Raw genomic sequence first — 20,981 nt, forward strand, 5'->3', positions numbered from 1 at the left:
AAAAGTGAACCATACCTTTTTCAGTATAGAAATATATTTTTGTAAATAATTAGACTCACATAGTTGTTTTCATGTAAGCAGTTATTCAAAGATCAAGTAAATAAATGCCATCAAAAAATAATAATTATTTGCTAGTTCTCTTGATATGATGAATGCATGTTAAATACAAACTAGGATTCAAAACTTGAGTCACAAAAAAGATAAAAACTGAAGCAATATTCTGAAAGAGAGCATACATAAAAACTAATATGAATGTTTAAATGAATAAACGATATTATTCTTCGGAAAGACAGCTATAGAGACATCTAAAAACAATCTGTAATTATTTGTAAATAAAGCAATCTTTATAAAGAGAATGTCTGTACAATCAAATTTTCAGGTATTTCATCGGCCAAAGAGGGAATGTGAGCTTCAGTATTATATCTTAGGAAAATGTTAGAAATGCTATTGTTTTTAAAAAAATAGAAGCTAATAAAACTTTGCAGTGGTAATACACCGACATATAACAAGTAATTCATAATGGATTTAAAGTACATTTTTTACATTTATAAATCATTTCATTAGAATTTGGCATTAAATGCTGTCAGTAGAGGAGAAATAAGTCTGATTTCCCTACTGGGGATCTTATGTAAGTTTGTAGTTATTGTAGAGCATTACAGAATTAGAACATTTCCTTAATGAAACACTAACATCTCAACACTTCCTTAATAGCAAGATAATGCTAGCAATTTGTGTATATGATAATAGTAAATAGTAGTTTGAACACTGAATGTGCAGTAAATGAACAAAAGTTGGAGCATCAGTGAGACATATTGTTACTTATTGTTACATTTATTTTGGTTGTATGATTCTGATATACTGCTTATAAATAGTAGTTTGAACACTGAATGTGCAGTAAATGAACAAAAGTTGGAGCATCAGTGAGACATATTGTTACTTATTGTTACATTTATTTTGGTTGTATGATTCTGATATACTGCTTATAAATACACATATAGGGTGATTCTGTGATGTTGTTACCAACTTTCAGGGATGCCGAGGAAGGGTAAATATATTCATTTCAATTATGGGGCCTGGAAACATCTGAGTAGAAAGTTACAAGCAAAAATCCTTCTGACACCAGTAACAGTGAGATACATATACTGACACGATTTGTTGTAAGATTTTAGTGTATGCAGCTTCCAGAAGTGGTGCTATGGATCAAAACAAGAATAAAAGCCTAGATAACATACGCTCTAAAATGCAGATCTTAAAAGCTTCGAGCACATGTTCATCTTTCATACTGCGGAACACATCACTTCTACTGCAAGCTCTTTTGTTTCCATATTTTTGGAGGAAGTAGTACTAACCAAAACAAGAAAAATGTACAGAAAATATGGGCTATAAAATCCATGTCTTAAGAGCTATATTCACTTCTTCAGTAGAAGAGACGTATTTCATACTATTGAAGAAGAACAAGTGCTTGTAGCTCCTAAGATATGCATTGTAGAGCCTATGTTCAGTCAACTTTTCTTCTTCTTTTGGTCCATACTACCACCTCTGAAAGTTGCTGACCCTAAAATCTTAGCAACAACAATACCAGTACATGTATTCCACTGTTGGAGGTATCAGAATGATTTTCACTTATAACTTTCAACTCAGTCATTTCTGATCCAGTAGAAGTTGGAAATTATTGGCTTAACTATCTTTATCTTTCTGTTTGTGGGAAATGAATATTAGAGGCAAAGGAAATAACAGACTTTTGTTTCCCTATCCAGTTTCACGCCAAATGTAATTTTACTAGATTTTATGTAAAGTGTGTAAGAATTCTAAATACATGTTCCTCACAATAACTGTGGAAATAACATTTTTCTTTAAATGTAAAAAATAAATTAAAAAGTTACAAATTAGGGACAAGTATGTATAAGTGAAACAATTTCTAGGATAATGGAAACTTTTATTCCTCTAGGATTTGATCACTGTTTAAATGTCTGCTTGTTTTCAGTTTGGGTTCCACAATTTTTTTCTCCTTAGGAGCAATTTTGAACTTGAGGTGCCAATTATTACAAACATTGGTCATATCCTGAAGTTATTTGTTCCCTATGCACAAGGAACATGAAGCGTTTCTCATTCACTGAATGAACTGTAAAAATAATGAAACTTTACTTTTGAATAATATAGGATATTTCATAATGAAGCCACCAGTAGATTTTCCATACACCATTTCTTCTGCAATACTTTAAATAAACTAATTAACAATATGAGCACAAAAGGTTATGGGTTGTAATTTTGTTGGGTAAAAATAATAACTCCACCATTAACAGAACATAATACATTGCATTTTAAGTAGCCTATATTTTCTCACATTTAAGGTGAACTAGTTACTTTCTTCTGTAATTGTATAAACACTTAAACTATATAGAATGCATGTACTTACATTGTTTAAATTGACAGTAAACGTTTCATGTATTCTGAAACATTCTGGACAATGTCTTTGAGAAATTTATTGTCAACAATCTTATGAAACTTTATAACTTCCACAGTGGTAATTTCATAGCATGTATTCCTCTATCACAATATCATGGTTTTGTAATTCTGTTTGAATTAAATATTGTTTAATAATTTACAGGGATATTAATCCTTGTCACCATGAAATTATTGTTTTAATGATTGATTCATTGATTGATATTTTGCTTATCTACATTTAAAGTTCTACTCTGTGACTGATATTTCTTCAGCATGTTCATCACTGTCTTTTCACGTGGGAAGAAAACATCTTTTCACGTGACATATGGAGATGTCCATTTGCTTTGTAACATATACCTCAAGTTCAGCACCAGTTAGAAGTGATAACTACCACACACATACTGGTACTCAAGAAGAGAAAGGGTAAGGCAGCTGATTCCCCATAGGAGGAAAAAAAGAATTGTAGGAAGCAGAAGTTACATTCTGCTATGCCAAATAAACGGCTGTATCAATTCAGTACCAGTCTGAAGGAAGCCAGGTCATTTAGCATCAGTTTGAAGACATTCAGAAAATTGACTAGTAGCAAGTGTACCCAGATCCCTCTGTCATGGAGTCTACTTTGTTATTCACCATGAAACTAGAACACATTACCTCCTCCCCCACTCCCTCCCCACCCCCCAAAATAAAACCTTTCCACCAAATCACTAGCACAGGTGATGGGTACACTATTTGCAGAAACTCTACTTGTATTTTGCATTTAATTGGGTACACACTGATTACAGTTAAACTGTAATAATCTTGCACACTGCAAGAACCCTGAATGAGTATTTAATTATTTTACATTACTTATACTTTTCCATGATTTTTTTCTGTTTTTAGTTGATAGATCCAAATTTAACTACCTTCGTCCATGTCACTTTAGCCCATGTCACAACACTCTTTTTGCAATAAGATTCTTACTTAGTACATAGAAAATGTAGAATTAATACCTGATGTAAGAGCTGTTAGCACTACTGAAAAACAGTTTATTTATTCCTATCTCTGCCAACATCTTTTACTGTACATACATTTATTACTCTGCGTTTTCACCTGTTAAAACTTTTCTTGCATACTTACTTAAATGTATATGTGATTTCTATTTAGAGTATTGATATCATTTTTCACAAATAATAAAATTTCAACCGGATTTAACAAATATAGGTTATAGCATTGGCAATTACTGTATTATTTTTGTAGGCAGCCTGAACTGTGCATGGGTATGTTATTCTTGTGACTAGGTAGAATGATTAATAATAACAATATAATATCTCAGAAACATTAAAGAAGTCAGTCTAAAAGAGCTAGATGTTCTGAAGATAAAGTTAGCAGGAAGAAAATTTCATCATGATTTAATTGAATAAATACATGAAAAATGTTAGAATAGAGATCTGACTGTAGAATGACAATCAGAGGTAAAGGGAAAATAAGCAGTTAATGTAGAATCATTACTGTTTGAATTGTAGCAAATCAATGAGATAAGGTAGATTGTATTTTTAAAGTGGAATCATGATGTGAATTATTTAACAGAGCATTCTGTAATCCTAACTACAATTTTAACAGTCATGAAATCTGATAAGTTTCTTTTGACACAATGAACATTATAAACCCATATGAATACTGTGCTAAGGTATTTTACTGTGGAGTGTTGCTTGCTTGTAATCATAATAAAAAATTTATTATATTAATAAATATTTCTGACCGTTAAGTAAAAAAGAGGTCTGATAACTAAACATAACTGTTCAAAAGAAAAATTGGACTAGACTATAATCACTTTCTGATGATACCATCTTACAGACTTCAAGCATTTTTCTATAGTAAGCCTGATTTCATGTATTTGAAAAAAAGATACATGATTTCTCCAAAGGAGTTCATACGCAAAGCAGAAATTACTGTGGTAGAAATGTAATCTTTGTATGAAGAATAATCACTTCCATCACTCTGATGCATGTTAACTAAAAACTGAGACCATTCTGAAGTGTATATGATTTGAGGAGTCAGACTTTACAACTTGAAATCCACACAACGTGTAGGGATATTTTTTCAGAAGACAAAATAAATTTTACCAATCTCTCTTACATGATAGTACTTAAGATTATGTATTATGTGAACCCTGAGATGGTGACAAAACATAAGATTTAATTTTATATTTTATAATCAATCTTTAAGTGCTTTTTAATATTGGTACAATTCGTAAAAATGTAGTAGAAACTTTAACCATTTAACTGATTAGAGCATTTGCTGGCAGTGTCAGACTATCCTTAATGCTGTTACTTAGCTTAAAAACTATGAAGAAAAATAATGTCATTTATATATACTCCATATTTTAAAGTACAAATATAGTTTTCACATTAAAATTTAAATTCTGTTTTTATTCATATTTTCCAATAATTTTTAAGCTAAGACCACTTATAAAATTAAGTGAATGAACTTCCTGAAGACTTTCAGAAAATTTCTATTAACAGAGAATAATTTCTCTGTTCACAAAAAATTATATCAGGTACAAAATTTCAGTTAAAAATTTATAACATCTTAGCACCATCTAAATGTTAGTGCATTATAAAATTTCACCCTTCAAATGTTCAGGACAGCTTGTTTATCAGTTCATTCTCCATGACATGTTTAATTACTAAAGTAGGAGAGAGAACGATTTATTTATGAATATACTGCATTAGTATAATATGAAACTGATTTTACCACGTTTTCTTTATAAGTTCAATAATACTGATCATGAGGATATCTAAATGGTTATTTTACAAAATAATGAGCATTTTGTTAGACCTGCAAATCTTCATCTTCTTCATCCTCTTCCTGAATTGTACTGCTAATTGAAAACCTACTCACACGGTGGTCTGGGGGCCACCTGTTCAATAAGTAATCCAGATCATGTGATATTCTATCCATAACATTTTCTGAATGCTCTGCACTGTGATCACTGTATGGTTTTTCTTGTTCTCTGTCCTCTGAAATAGCATTGTTATCAGGTATGGCTTCAGTTTCATGTACAGTTGTATCAACCTCAGCATGAATGTTCGCTTCTGTGGTTGAAGAGGTTCTGTTTATGTAACAAACTGCAGTTTCCTGTTGAGGGGATGACACAAATCTGCACTGGGTGTATCTGCGAGGACTGCTGCTGTACCCTTCCAAGTCAATATCTTCATCTGTCATGTAGGTCTCCACAGTGCTAGGATCTCCTTCAGTAGTAACTGGTCTGTGTTGCCTTTCCTCCAGCACCAGCAGACCATCATCTTCTCCTGACCTTTCACATGATCCATCTTGGTGTTCAGATACTCGATGGTGGGGTGCTGCAGTGCTTTCTAAATCAGCTTCTTGCTTCATGAAAACTGAAAACATCAAGTTGAAGTATGTATTAGTGTACTCCAGATACAACATTTTTAATAACACCAACCAAAACCTGAAAGGAAATCATGGCTCAAACCTCGATTGTTTATTGTCCCAATCTGATAAAGAGATGTCAAATATGAGAACACAATCTTAAATGTCTGAATGGAGTTAACATCATGAATGGAGTTAAGATCATAATCATAATGGATTTAACATCATAATCATTTGTTGTATCAATTTGAATTGAGTTAATGAAGAAAAGCTGTAATAGCTGATTTTATTAAAAATGTTATAAGGAAACTGTAAATTTGGAAAATATACCACAAATGATACATTGTTGGTAAGGAATATATTGATGCAGAAGATTCTCTCAGGCATCATCAAATGAGAAATTCTATCAAAATGTAGCAAATTGCTAAGAAGAGGGAATGTTACAAATTCTTGAAAGATTTCTGAAGTATAGCCATCAATGTACAATTTTGTTCCCTGAACTTGATTCTCATGAATTGATCAAAGTGAGTAATGTGGATTAACCAGTTAACATAAACTGACAGTTTATAGCTTCCATAAGAAATCTCTAAAAGAGGAGTATTTCTATCTACAAATAATTGATATACCAGTCTTAGGACTGAAGGTCACAACACATGGCATCACACTGTCTTCAGTAAATGAACTCTTAAAGATTGAGTGCACAAGGAAACAAATAATAATGTGGTAGGTATTGTTGTGTATTAATAGATATACAGACAATAAATATGGCATTATGCCAAGCTTAGCTGATTCATCAGGAATTGCCATATATTTAATAACATCAGTATTAAAACAGTTTGGTCAGAGCAGCATCTGGAAGTATGTGCAACAGAAAAAGAATTTCATAAAAAGTCCCTTATAACTTGCAGTAATTCTTAACCTATTCATAAATCAACTAAAAACTCTACTGACCTATTCAAAAGTGAAAAATTAAGAAATGGTGGTTTCTGGACTGCTAATTTTTTTCTTTTTGTAATAATGTTTTCAGTATCAATCGATTTCTTACTGTAAATTATCAAATATACTGTTTGCTCACAAAATACCATTGGTAATGGCTTTATAGCGTGATCTAATGACAATATCATATCACAAAACTGATTGTCAGAAACCCCTCTGACTTAAATGTATACCTAATGTCTAATATCATCATTTCATATGACTTAGAGTTTGTTTGAGAGTATAATTAATAAGCCAAAAGCTGAGTATTTTAGGAACTGCTCATAGACATGAATTAGAATCACATCAACAGTGTTTTGTTCTTGTAATCCGATGGGACATATTGATGGATGACGTCACACTATTGGTAAGCCTAATTTATCTTTGTCTGGTGGGGTTTGCTGCGAATGGTGAATGACAAAATTCTTGAGTGTAGTCTGAGTTTGAATATAATAAATTTCCTAGATTCTGAAAAACTTATGTCCCTAATTCAGCAAGGTTTTAGAAAGCATCACACGTGTGAAACTCAGCTTGCCCTTTTCTTACATGATACACTGCAAACTATGGATAAAGGGCAACAGCAGATTCCATATTTCTAGATTTCTGAAATCCATTTGACATGATATCTCACTGCAGACTGTTAATGAATGTAAAACCATGTGAAATAGATTCCCAGACATGTGAGAGGCTTGAAGACTTTTTAAGTAACAGAACCTAGTATGTTGTCATCAAAGGTGAGTGCTCATCAGAGACAAGGGTATCATCAGTAGGAGCGTCCCAGGAAAGGGTGATAAGATCACTATTCTTTTCTATATACGTAGATGATCTGGCAGATAGAGGGGACAGCAATCTATGGATGTTTGCTGGGATGATGTTGTGTTATACATGAAAGCATCAAATATTAGTGACTGTATGATGAAAGAGTATGACTTAGACATAATATATAGTTGATGTGATGAATGACAGCTGGCTCTAAATGTAGAGAAATGCAAGTTAATGGATTGGTGGGCAACTTTATGCAACCCTGAAACAATATCTTAGGAGAATCTGTTAATAAATGTTACTAACAATATCAGATAATGTGAATAATTAGTAGTATATGACTTACAACATCCTAGGAATTGTCTTGCATATTGTTATATGTATACATTTAAATGTTTGTGGTAACTTTTTTTTTTATTAGTCTGCTAATGAAAAGATATTAAAAAAATTTTTTTTTCGCATCCTTCAGAACCATTTCACTTGGGATGTATGGGAAGAGCATTGGTATATTAATGTGTCATACATTTTTGCTCTACTAGTATGTCAGGCATGGTTCTCACTGAAGTGATATGATATGCTATACAACACATTGCAATAATGGTAGCACAATGCAATGCTTGTTGGTGCAACACTTGTGTTCTCACTAGGACAACACAATATTCTATACAATATGCAATGTGACTCATGATACAAAAAGAAACAAACCAGCACAAATCATGTTTCTGTTTCAGTTTCAGTTGTAATCATGAATGCTACTGAAGTGCACATATTGTGGCTTATTATTTAAAGCTCAAAAAACTGAAAAAGAAAAGGAAGTACTGGGTGAATCTATACAATGCTATAAATATCAAGCAGTTTGGCTGTGATTTTTCATGAGGTCTCTCAACATGAACACAAATTCCCCAAAATGAGTCCAGACAATTTCAACTTTCTGGAGCAACCAGTATCAGAAGGACACAGGCATTTTACCTGTTATTTCTCCTGGTGAGGCACTGCTGATTAGAGTAAGGTAAATTGGTGAATGTGTGTGAATGACGTTAAAAATGCCACCATGAAAAGTGTATTTTTTGTAAGACCACCTAGTATGGCACTTTATTCAATGTGGTATGTACATACATGAATAATGGTCACAAATTAGTAAAGGTAGGACAGCGTTTCTACATCTGCTCAGTTTTGGAAATTGGTATGTGTTCAGCTTGAGGAGTATTCAGAGAAAACATCCTAAATTTGAAGTGAGATCAGTCACTGTCGATGGTGCTGCAGAGGGCAGTTAACTCTTCGTAGGGGTAAACATTTTGTGTGAAGGAATGGAAGAATCCTATGATGATAAGGAAAATCATGACATATTCTTCTCACCTTCATCCAGCTGCTCATTCAGAAGTAAGAGAAATTTATCTTTCAGCTCTCTTCAATGACTGTTTGCAAAGTTTCCTGAAACTTTAGAAGCAGAGGTTGAAGAAACATCTAGTCAGGATCATCAGCTGTTGAGTTCCAGTGTCTTTTCATTTCAGTAAGTTTTTCATTTCCAACTTTGGCTTCTATCAACAGTACACAAAAAAAAAGAAACATGAGGCAGCTCCATGCCCTGTGCAGCAGTTAGCAATACCCTCACATGTGGTGCGTAACTGCCAATATTTTCAAGGACAGTTTGCAATACATATCATATTTTTTAAATTGAGAATGGAATGAGGTATCCCTTTCCTTCCACCATTAAAAACAATTGTGATATGTAATTGATATTCCATATGTGGCAAAGTATGACTTAAAATTCACCAAACTTATACTGGCCAGTGACCACATTCTTCACTGAAAATTTTTCAAAATATGTCCAGTGGTTTATTTATTTGCAAGGTACCATAATAATTATGGGCAACAGCTAAAAGAAAACCACCTCATTATCAACTTCTGATGTGAAAAAAAATCAATTTTGTTTATCAAGTAGTTTCCTTGGAATTGAAAGAGGAAGAGTGTATAGCAGAATCTAAAAAGCATGGTTTTTAATTTTTTTTATCCATGCATAAAAAGCTTTACTGAGAAACTTGGATGTAACTTTCCTTCATTTACAAAATAATTTTTGTAGGCACATCTGATGAAGTGAAATTTGTGTCATACAATACACTTGTGTGTAGCAACCAGCACTCCCTGATGTGTCACGCAATGTGAGAGAAATACATGATGGCGTTGGATCCCTATCATCCAAGTGTGAACCACTCACTTCAACTTCATCACGAAGGTATATTTGATGAGGCAAAAATCAAACAATAAAAAATCCAGGTAGGAATATCAACAATATAGGAAAAGCAATCTGGAAGGGGTGGGGAAGGAGAAGGGAGAGAAGCTACAGGTGGGGAGAGAGACAAATGCTATCTGGTGGAGTGTGCAGGGACTAGACAGCCAACAGGCACAGTGTCAGGAGGCTGTGGGGCAGAGAGGTGAGGAAAAAGGAACAAAAAAGGAGAAGAGCAGGGAGAGATGGGTGGATGCATTGACAGAGGGCTGCAAATAAACAGGGTAGGAGATGAGAATGGGGAGGGGATGACAGAGAGGGTGGAAACTGTTGGTTGGATATGTGGGGACAGTACATTACTGTAGGTTGTGGCCAGGATGATTATAAAAGTGCAGAATGTGTTGTAAGGATAACTCCCATCTCCACAGTTCAGAAAAGGTGGTGGTGTAGGAAAGGATCCAAATGGCTCAGGTAGTGAAGGAGCCATTGAAATCAAGTGCGCTATGTTCAGCTGCATGTTGTGCCACAGGGTGGTATACATGGCCAAGCCCACAGTTTGGCAGTGGCCATTCATCCTGGTGGGCGGCTAGTTAGTAGTCATACCAATATGAAAATCTGTGCAACGATTGCAAGAGAGCAGTTACATGACATGACTGCTTTCACAGGTGGCCCAGCTCCTGATGTGGTTAGATAAACCTGTGTCAGGATTGGAATAGAAAGTGCTGAGTGGGTGGATTGGGCAGGTTTTGCACCTGGGTCTTCCACAGGGATATAATACTTGTAGCAATGGGTTGGGGCTGGGGGTGGCAAAGGGATGGACTAGAATGTTGTGGAGGTTGGGTGGGTGATGGAACACCACTTAAGGGGGAGGGTGTTGGAAATTATTTCAGGTACAATGTCCTTCATTTCAGCCACAATCAAACTGATTACCTATCATTGGTGTTCCATTGCCCACCCAATGTCCACAACATCCTAGTCCATCCCTACGTCTTTCCCAGTCCAAACCCCTTGCCACAAGGATCATTTCTCTGTGGAAAGCCCAGATGCAAAACTTGCCCAATCTACCCACCCAGTACTTCCTGTTACAGTCCCGTCACAGGTTTATTCCACACCCTCAGGAGCTAGGCCACCTGTGAAAGCAGTCATGTCATTTACCATCTCTGCTACAATCATTGCACAGCCTTTTATACTGGTATGACTACCAACCAGCTGTCCATCAGGATGAATGGCCACCACCAAACTGTGGCCACAAGCCATCTAGATCACTCTGGGGCACAAAATGCAGCTGAACATAGCACACTTGATTTCAATGGCTGCTTCACTACCTGAGCCATGTAAATACTTCCCTCCAACATCAGCTCTTCTGAACTGTGGAGATGGGAGTTATCCTTACAACACATTCTCCGCTTTTGTAATTATCCTGGCCTCAACCTACAGTAACATAGTGTCCCCACACCCTCCACCCAACAGTTTCCACCCTCTCTATCCTATCATCCCCTCCCCATTCTCATCTCCCACCCTGCTTATTTGCAGCTGTCTGTCAATGCATCCACCCATCTTCCCCCACTCCTCTCCTTTTTTGTTCCATTTTCTTCACCTCCCTGCCCCACAACCCCCTGACGTTCCCATTGGCCATCTAGTCCCTGCACACTCCACCAGAAAGCATTCATCTCTCTCCCGACCTGTAACTCCTCACCCTTCCCCTTCCCCACCCCTTCCAGATTGCTGCTTGCATCCCACATGATGTTGCATTCCAGCCCAAGATGCTAGAGTTGGTAGTCATGTTTACATGAGGTGTGCTTGCTAGTGTGTGTGTGTATGTTAATGTTGTATGTATGTATCTCTTTTACTGATGAAGGCTTTGGCTGAAAGCTATATGTAAGGGTATTTTAATTGTGCCTGTCTGCAGCTTGACATGTCTTCTTTACCGTAAGTATGAATCTGTCTTCCTACATTGTTGTTATTTGAAGAGATAAACATTTGTCAGTATATCATCAGAGAATGCAGTGATACAAGCTACACTTCCTATGAGTAACATTGCACGGAAGCACCCTTCTCACGTCATATAAAATTCATATGCTTTCCATTGTGTGCCAGCCCAGTCTGCTGTAACTAGCTATGACATCACAAATGTTGCACAATACTTTAAAAGTAAAGTAAATAACCTGAAAAGTTAATAGCATGTCAGGAGTGATGCTAAAATAATAATGCATTAAGATTCAGTTTAATAACTTCTACATTTTTTGAAATCTGGACGTTTTATGTAAAAATCATCGGCGCAACAGGAAGGAGCTAGAAACTTCAAAATTTATATTCGGATTCCTTTTTCATTGTAACTTAATGGAAACAGCATGCTGGATCTCACAAAGTAATATTTTGGTTGAAATTCATTATTTTCTGTTTTTTTGTCCTAAGAGTACAGAAGCAAGATAGATTAAGTAAGTGATTAGATAAAGCTAGAATGTTTAGATGTAGGTAGAATGGAGATACGCTATAATAAAACAGTTGTGAGAAGTTTCAAAAAGGTAGCTGTAAAACTATAGCTGTAGCGTCTCTCCAAAGGGCACATTCAGAGCTCATCTATTGTGTGCAGTACAACTAAAATAATTCTCTCACCAAAAGTATTCAGTGTAGCCCCATCAGAATTTTATTATAGATACTTATCTGTGTGCTAATTGCACAATTAAATCAAGAGCTTCATTGGCCTTCAGCGAATGAAGCAATTAATTATTTAGTAACTTGAAGTGGTGTTTTACTAGCCCGAGCAGCTGGTTGGTAAGGCAAATGTTGTCGGCTGCTCCTTCAGCAGTCCACACCGCGGGTATATAAATAAGAGCATGCAAGCTAGAGAAACGCCCCAGTTCTCTTCTAGATTTGTATCAGCGGACACTCCTTGTCGGAAGCCATGTCGCATTTGGGCAGTTGCTAGGAACAGCCTTGCATGCCGTATTACGTAACTCGATACGCACTTAACAATGAGTTCGCATTACGGAATGACTCCAGTGATTTAGTCTCAGTATACGTATGTCGTATTTTCACTTGTCGCCGCAGGACAGCCTTTCTACCATCACTACCATGGAGTTTGATGAGTATTATCATCAAATTTTGGCGAGCATTCACTTTTAACATTTACATCGATAACAATTATTGAACAGTTTCATTATCTAGGGATAATAGGATCCGCGACATAGACTCTGAACAGCTCTGATAGTACAATAGCTGATATGGGTAATCATTACGTGGAATTTTACACTTTATCGTTTTCAGAATATAGTGAAAATTGTTATAGTAAACTGCATTTTCTATGAATCCCAGACATCATCCTAAATCCTCAGAGTAATGAACTTATATAATCATAATAACTCTAATTCTCCATCAGAGTGGGCACAGTGAACTCTAATTACAGGCATCACATTTTTGCTAATCACTTCCTGGTTGCCAACATTGTAGTTAGAGAGCCTGTGTCGAGAACGGCAATAGAAATATAAAATAATAACTTAATTTTCCACCTGCCGCCCCACAACATACTTCATTAATTTTGCAATAGAGCATGGAACTTAGGATGGGTACAGTAACACAATGTTTGGATGCTAGAAGTATGGAGAAAGAAGGATTGATGAATGATTATTGGGCACAGTGCATAAAAAACAGTGTGCAGTTCAGCATTGGTACCCTCATATGGTGAATTTTTATAAGGGATAAAATATGTTATCTGGTATATTCATTACTGTCTCAAAAATCTAATGATAGAGTGTACACTTGTAAGTTAATGTACATCATTCTGATGGGGACTTCTACGCTCAGGAAGAAAATGCACAACCCTACTAGCCCTTAATAGCATTATAATGATTTTATGGACATTTCATGGAAATGAGGGCTCTGCCCTTGTCCTATCTGTTATGTGATCTCAACCTTACAAGGCACATGGTCTTGAGGGGAATGGGTCTCCTGACTCCACAATGCTCTAACATCAGATATCAGCCATTCAGAATCCATGTTTCTGTATCTAGAGCTATTGTATGAAGTCACACACTATTAAAACAGATATTCATACTGGAAATATTTATGCATAACTCTTCTTCTAAACTGTAAGCTTGTATATAATGTCAGTTTTGAGATACTCTTTCACCAGTAGTACTAATGGTGCCTTAGTTCTCCAGTCTGTTAAAGCTTAAAAAAGCAAAATCACATTATAAAATGAGACTGTATATTTTAGTGACATCCATCAATATGTACATTTAAAGAAAATGCAATCAAAAAACAAAATTTGTTGTTTGCTTATTCTTATGCATAAGAAAGAAGCACAGTAGCTCTTCCTTTTTTTACTTACTCTACAAAGCACCATAATTTAATTAGTAAGGGTCATACTTACATCGAAGAGGGCTGTTTAACGAATCAGAGCTGAAATCCACATCTGCTGTTTTCACTAACTTCAGCTTATGAAGCAATTTTGTATGTAGTGGACATTCACTTGATATAATGTAACATACTAGTACTGAGAAGCCCTAAAACAGAACACAGGGGAAAAAAATGAATGATTAATATCAAGGAAAGTGCAATGTGCTAAATCTAAGAAAGATAAACAATTCATGCAAACAGCCCCTGATTGGAACTCAAAACACTCAGATACTGAAAGAAAAATTAGGTTCATCCAGTTGTAATTCAGCCAGTGTACAAAATCAGTTACCCTTATTGCATCGGAACATCTGAGGACTGGGTTTAAGCTTACTGAGTTGCTGATTTTTGTCCAAGAATTAGAGTTGACCAAACCAGTTGATATAATCTGTCTGTCTGGACATTGTGTGACCACTGGTACATATATATGTTAAATGTCACAGGATTTACGTTAACCTTTTACTTCTGTAGAGAGGAGTTGTTACATTTTTCAGAGACTGTTTTAATTTCAAGAACACTGATGTTAATAAATTTTGATCACACTAGCACTTAGAAACTTGTGTAAGAGAAGCAGCACCAGTATTTCATAATAAGCCCTTTATAATAGTAAGTAGACACAGATCACCTTTAGGAAACTTTAACCTCGTCATAAAAAAAAAAAAAAATCTGAAAGCTCTCTTGTCCCATCCCACAATAAAAAACAACGAAATAGTGGTTACTGCTGATTTTAATGTGGATTTATTGAAAAGCTCTGTCAGTGAACACTTATGTAATCAGTAACACTGTGATTCAATTTCATTCCTTCTATGAACTTTGCAACTAGGGTATATAAATGATATGAGACTGATATTGATAATACCTTTGTAGACAAATATAAGGAAAAAAGTTATATCACAGAACCAAAAGTAAATGGGCCATCTGATCTGACATGCAACATCTTATGTTAAATGTTGAAATTTGACAGGATAGCAGAACTATAAATCAGTCAAAAATTGAGAATTTTAGGAGACTGCCGAAAGACATGAACTGCATAGATGTTTACAATACTTTTGACTCAAATCAAAGAAACAGAGACTTCATTAATAAAGTCACTTCCTCATTTGAAAATTGTTTTCCCCTAAAGGCAACACAAATCAAATAGAAAGCTAAAAATAAAATACGGATTACCAAGGAATAAAGGTATCATGTGGGGCAAAAAGGAAACTGTATGTGCTATCTAGGAACAGCTCTGATGTAAGCAGTGTAATACATTACAAAAAATACTACAAAATATTAAAGCAGGTAATTGAGAAAGCTAAGAAGTTTTATTATGAGAAAAAGGCAATTACATCATGCAACAAAATAAAAACTATATGGGATATAGTGAAGACAGAGACAAGTGTGATCAGAAAGGAAGAAGAACAGATAGCTCTAAAAATAAATGAGACATTGGTAACAAGTGCATGTAGTGTTGCAAACCTCTTACACAAGTACTTTGTTTCTTTTTCTCACAGCTAGGGGTTATCAGGTTCAGTAAGCAGTGCAATGGAATATTTAAGACCAGTATCTGCAAATAACATCAGTAAAATGAAAATGATACACATTTCTCACAAAGAAGTAGCACCTGTCACAAAATCCTCAAAATCAATGTATTCTAATGGTTATGATAACATATCAATGAAGTTAATCAAAGAGTGTACATGTGAGTTGAGTTCTGTCTTAAGTTATTTATATAATCAATCTCTTTTTAGCAAAACATTTACAGATTGGTTGAAATATACAGAAGTTAAGCCCCTTTACAAAAAGGGGGTAAAGAGATACCATCAAACTATTGATCAGTTTCACATTTTTCAGCTTTCTCAAAAATATTTGAAAAGGTTGTGTTCAAAGGTCTCCTTAAGCATATGATTGTAAATAACATGTTGTCCAATTCACAGTTTTGGTTCCTTAACAGTTCAGATACAGAAAAGGCTATTTACACATACAGTGAGAGTGTACTTAATTCATTAGATAACAAATTAGAGGCTACTGGCATTTTCTGTGACCCGTCAAAAGCCTTTGACTGTACAGTGAGAATATACTTAAATTCATTATAAACAAATTAGAGGCTATTGGCATTTTCCATGACCCGTCAAAAGCCTTTGACTGCACGAATCACAGCATTTTTTGAAGTATATTAGTATATTATGTTGTCACTTGTACTGCTGCAAAATGATTTCAGTCTTACCTAAGTAGCAGGAAACAAAAGGCATCATTACAAAGAAACTGTGGAGTACACAATCAGTCTTCATCTAATTGGGAATTAATTACATGTGGTGTTCCTCAAGGTTCCATTTTGGCTCCATTGCTTTTTCTTATGGACACTAATGACCTCTCATCTGTTACATTGCAAGATGATAAGTTTGTTTTGTTTGCATATGATACAAAGATTGTAATAAACAGCAAGTCAAGCACAAATTTAGAAATGGCTGTTAATCAAATTTTCACTGACTTTAATAAATGCACACCTCAAAAAAAATTTGCTCACCCTGGTTCCCAGAACTCCTGAAGACAGACGTTGACTGTGGATATTGTATCATGGTCACAGTCCCTTTGACTGTTCAGAGATGTCACTAAACCCACCCAAAGATATAAACAACCGTACATGCACATGGCCTATTAGACGGAGGGGGTCTGACAGCCAATCAGTTCCAGTCATTCCACCAGGAAGGAGGTACATGGCTCGTATTGTCTGTAGTTCAACCATTCCTAGATGGTCAATACTGCAGTTTGATCATGTCTGCATTGTTACTTTGAGCCAGGAAGGGCTCTCAACAAGGGAATTGTCCAGGCTTCTCGGAGTGAACAAAAGCCATGTAGTTCGGACATGGTGGAGATACAGAGAGACAGGATCTCTTTATGACACACCCATGGATGACCACTACATAGGGATTATGGATCGGAGGAACACTGACAGCAATGCCACCATGTTGAATAATGCTTTTCGTGCAGCCACAAGACATAGTGTTATGACTCAAACTGTGCGCAATAGGCTGCATGATGCCCAACTTCACTCCCGATGTCCATGGCGAGGCCCATAATGCAACCACAACAACATTGCAGCATGGTATAGATGGGCCCAACAAAATGCCTAATGGACCGCTCATGATTGGCATCACACTCTCTTCAACCACACAATCATCGGAGATGTGTTTGGAGGCGACCTGGTCATGCTGAACGCCTTTGACACACTGTCCAGTGAGTGCAGCAAGGTGGAGAATGCCTGCTTTTTTGGGGTGGCATTATGTGGGGCTGATGTACGCTGCTGGTGGTCATGGAAGGCACCGTAACAGATGTATGATACGTGAATGCCATCCTCCAGTTGATAGTGCAACCATATCAGCAGCATATTGTCAAGGCATTTGTCTTCATGGACGACAGTTTGTGCGCCCATCATTCATATCATGTGAATGACTTCCTTCAGGATAACAACATTGCTCGAGTAGAGGGGCAGGATGTTCTCCAGACATGAACCCTATTGAACATGTCTGGGGTAGATTGAAAAGGGCTGTTTATTGGCGATGTGACCCACCAACCACTCTGAGGCATCTACGCCAAATTGCCGTTGGGGAATGGGACAGTATGGACCAACAGTGCCTCGATGAACTTCTGGGTAGTATGCCCCGACAAATACAGGCATGCACCAATGCAAGAGGACATGCCACTGGGTATTAGAGGTACTGGTGTGTACAACAATCAGGACCACCACCTCTGAAGGTTTCACTGTATGGTGGTGCAACATGCGATGTGTGGTTTTCTAGAGCAAGAAAAAGGGTGGAAGTGATGTTTATGCTGATGTCTATTCCAATTTTCGTACAGGTTCTGGAACTCTCAAAACTGAGATGATGCAATTTTTTTTTATGTGTGTAGTTTAAAGATGATTCACTGTTATTAAACTTTGAAAAAACCTACGATATGCAGTTCAGAACCTGTAAGAGATTTCCTTCCAGCATGTGTATAACGTATGAAGACATGATATCAGAGAGGTTCACAGTGTCAAATTTCTGGGATTACAACTTAATAATAAACTCAGTTGGGAAGGGAATACCTCAACATTGTTGAAGCACCTAAACAAGTCTGTATTTACAATGTAACTGCTGTCAGATGTAGGAGATACGAATATAAAAAAGTTGAATATTTTCTTGTTTTTGTTCTATTATGTGATATAGGATCATACTTCAGGTTAACTCGTTAAACCAAGAAAAAGTTTTGGAGTGCAGAAGCATGTAATAAGACTCATTTGTGGTGTATATTCAAGAACATAATGTAGAAACCTGTTCAAGGAACCGGGTATTCTAACCACTGCTTCTCAGCATATTTATTTGTTAATGAAATTTGTTTCAAATAGTATGTCTCTTTTCCTACCAATAGCTCAATACACAGTATTAATACTAGGAAAGAGAACAATTTAAATAAAGCTCTAAAATCATTTACCTTGGTCCAAAAAGTGGTCCCCTATTCAGGAACATACATTTTCAATAAATTTCCAGCAACCATTAGAAACTTGGTTTCAGATAAAGTACAGTTTAAACAGATTGAAAGACTTTTTAATAGGCAACTCCTTCTACTCTATAGATGAATATGTAACTGTTTCATTCTGACAGTGTATTAATTATGTAACTATTTGCAGTTCCAGTTTACTGTAATATATTTACATATTTTCACAATCTCCTGAAAAATGATCAGGAAGTGAGTATTATACACTACTGGCCATTAAAATTGCTACACCATGAAGATGACGTGCTATAAACGTGAAATTTAACTGACAGGAAGAAGGTGCTGGATATGTAAATGATTAGCTTTTCAGAGCATTCACACACGGGTGGCAATGGTGGCGACACCTACAACGTGCTGAGATGAGGAAAGTTTCCAACCAATTTCTCATACACAAACAGCAGTTGACTGGCATTGCCTGGTGAAACGTTGTTGTGATGCCTCATGTAAGGAGGAGAAATGCGTACCATCATGCTTCTGCCTTTGATAAAGGTCTGATTGTAGCCTATTGAGATTGCAGTTTATCGTATCGCGACATTGCTGCTTGCGTTGGTTGAGATCTTATCACTGTTAGCAGAATGTGGAATTGGTGGGTTCAGGAGGGTAATATGGAACGCCGTGCTGGATCCCAATGGCCTTGTATCACTAGCCATCAAGATGACAGGCATCTTTTCTGCATGGCTGTAACGGATCGTGCAGCCACGTCTCGATCCCTGAGTCAAAAGATAGGGACGTTTGCAAGACAACAACCATCTTCACGAACAGTTCGACAATGTTTGCAGCAGCATGGACTATGATGCTGCATCACAGACAGGAGTGCCTGCGATGGTGTATGCAATGACGAACCTGGGTGTACGAATGGCAAAACGTCATTTTTTTTTTTGGGTGAATCCAGGTTCTGTTTACAGCATCATGATGGTCACATCCATGTCTGGCGACATTGCGGTGAACGCACATTGGAAGTGTGTGTTCATCATCGCCATACTGGCATATCGCTCGGCATGATGGTATGGGGTGCCATTGGCTAAATGTCTCGATCACCTATTGTTCGCATTGACGGCACTTTGAACAGTGGACGTTTCATTTCCGATGTGTTACGACCCATGGCTCTACCCTTCATTCGATCCCTGTGAAACCCTACATTTCAGCAGGATAATGCATGACTGCATGTTACAGGTCCTGTACAGGCCTTTCTGGATACAGAAAATGTTCGACTGCTGCCCTGGCCAGCACATTCTCCAGATCTCTCACCAAATGAAAACCTCTGGTCAATGCTGGCTAAGCAACGGGCTCATCACAATACACCAGTCGCTACTCTTGATGAACTGTGGTATCATGTTGAAGCTGCATGGGCCTGTACACACCATCCAAGCTCTGTTTGACTCAATGTCCAGGTGTATCAAGGCCGTTATTACGGGCAGAGCTGGTTATTCTGGGTACTGATATTATTTGCAGAACTTCTTTATTTCCAGTCAGCTATCTTATTTTGGGTTTTATAAATAAAGTTGTGAGAAGAACTGCCATGTTTACAACCAAATATGATGTTGTTGATAAATATACATAGACATATTAGTAAATTACTCTAGTAAAAGTCAGGAAAGTGCATTTCTTGCCATAAAATGTGATGAAAGGTGTAGGGCAATGTCCTGTTTCACTTCTATGGGTGCACTTAGTGTGTATGGTGAATACAGATACATTGAATGAAATTTATTGTTGGGGTTTCACTTACTGCAATCCAAGAGGAACAGCCATCACCAAATGTTTTGAAAAGCATAAAGTATCCATAAACAGTGCTCTTCAGCATGAACTTTTAGCAGTGAAAAGGTATGTTCAGGAAAATGAAAATGCATTAAATCTGTATTGTGGAGAAAGCGCGACATGAGACTTTGTATAGAATGATAGCTACTGGAGTTCAAGAAGATTATCTCAGTTATGGCATAGTGTGACACAATTCATGTTGAAGACTAACAACAAATTCCAAGCCCTGGATTCAGATGTATCTGCCTCTGATTCACTTTTGTCAGTCTTGTTGATTGATGCAATGGCTTGTGTGAGTATGCCTCGACTGTCGAAACATCGATGAGTGCAGTAGGGAAACACATAAAAAAAAGTGTGAGATTAGCATGTTATCTGATAGACTTGGAAGGGGTATAGCAGCTATTATGAATAGTGGTGAACCTGGTTTCAATGTTGTGAGTATCACCAAGTCCAGAACCTCCCTCAGAGAAGTACTGATAGGCTGTGAGAAGTTAGTAAAACCTGGTAGTAATAGCTGGTGGTGTAAAAGATGTCT

At 36.5% G+C, this 20,981-nt stretch overlaps 1 protein-coding gene across 1 annotated transcript in view; it reads right to left on the reverse strand.

Annotated features, from left to right (window-relative positions):
• Window positions 1-5,256: 5,256 nt before the first annotated feature.
• LOC124722331 overlaps window positions 5,257-20,981 on the reverse strand; it is a gene marked incomplete at its 5' end in the record, with an annotated part of 298,305 nt that continues 282,580 nt past the window's right edge. Inside the window, 2 exons of the mRNA XM_047247507.1 lie at window positions 5,257-5,825; window positions 14,154-14,286. Coding sequence (XP_047103463.1) covers window positions 5,257-5,825; window positions 14,154-14,286 — 702 coding nt within the window. The remainder of the gene's footprint in view (window positions 5,826-14,153; window positions 14,287-20,981) is intronic.

This window comes from Schistocerca piceifrons, chromosome X, assembly GCF_021461385.2.
Source record: "Schistocerca piceifrons isolate TAMUIC-IGC-003096 chromosome X, iqSchPice1.1, whole genome shotgun sequence".
Lineage (NCBI taxonomy): Eukaryota > Metazoa > Arthropoda > Insecta > Orthoptera > Acrididae > Schistocerca > Schistocerca piceifrons.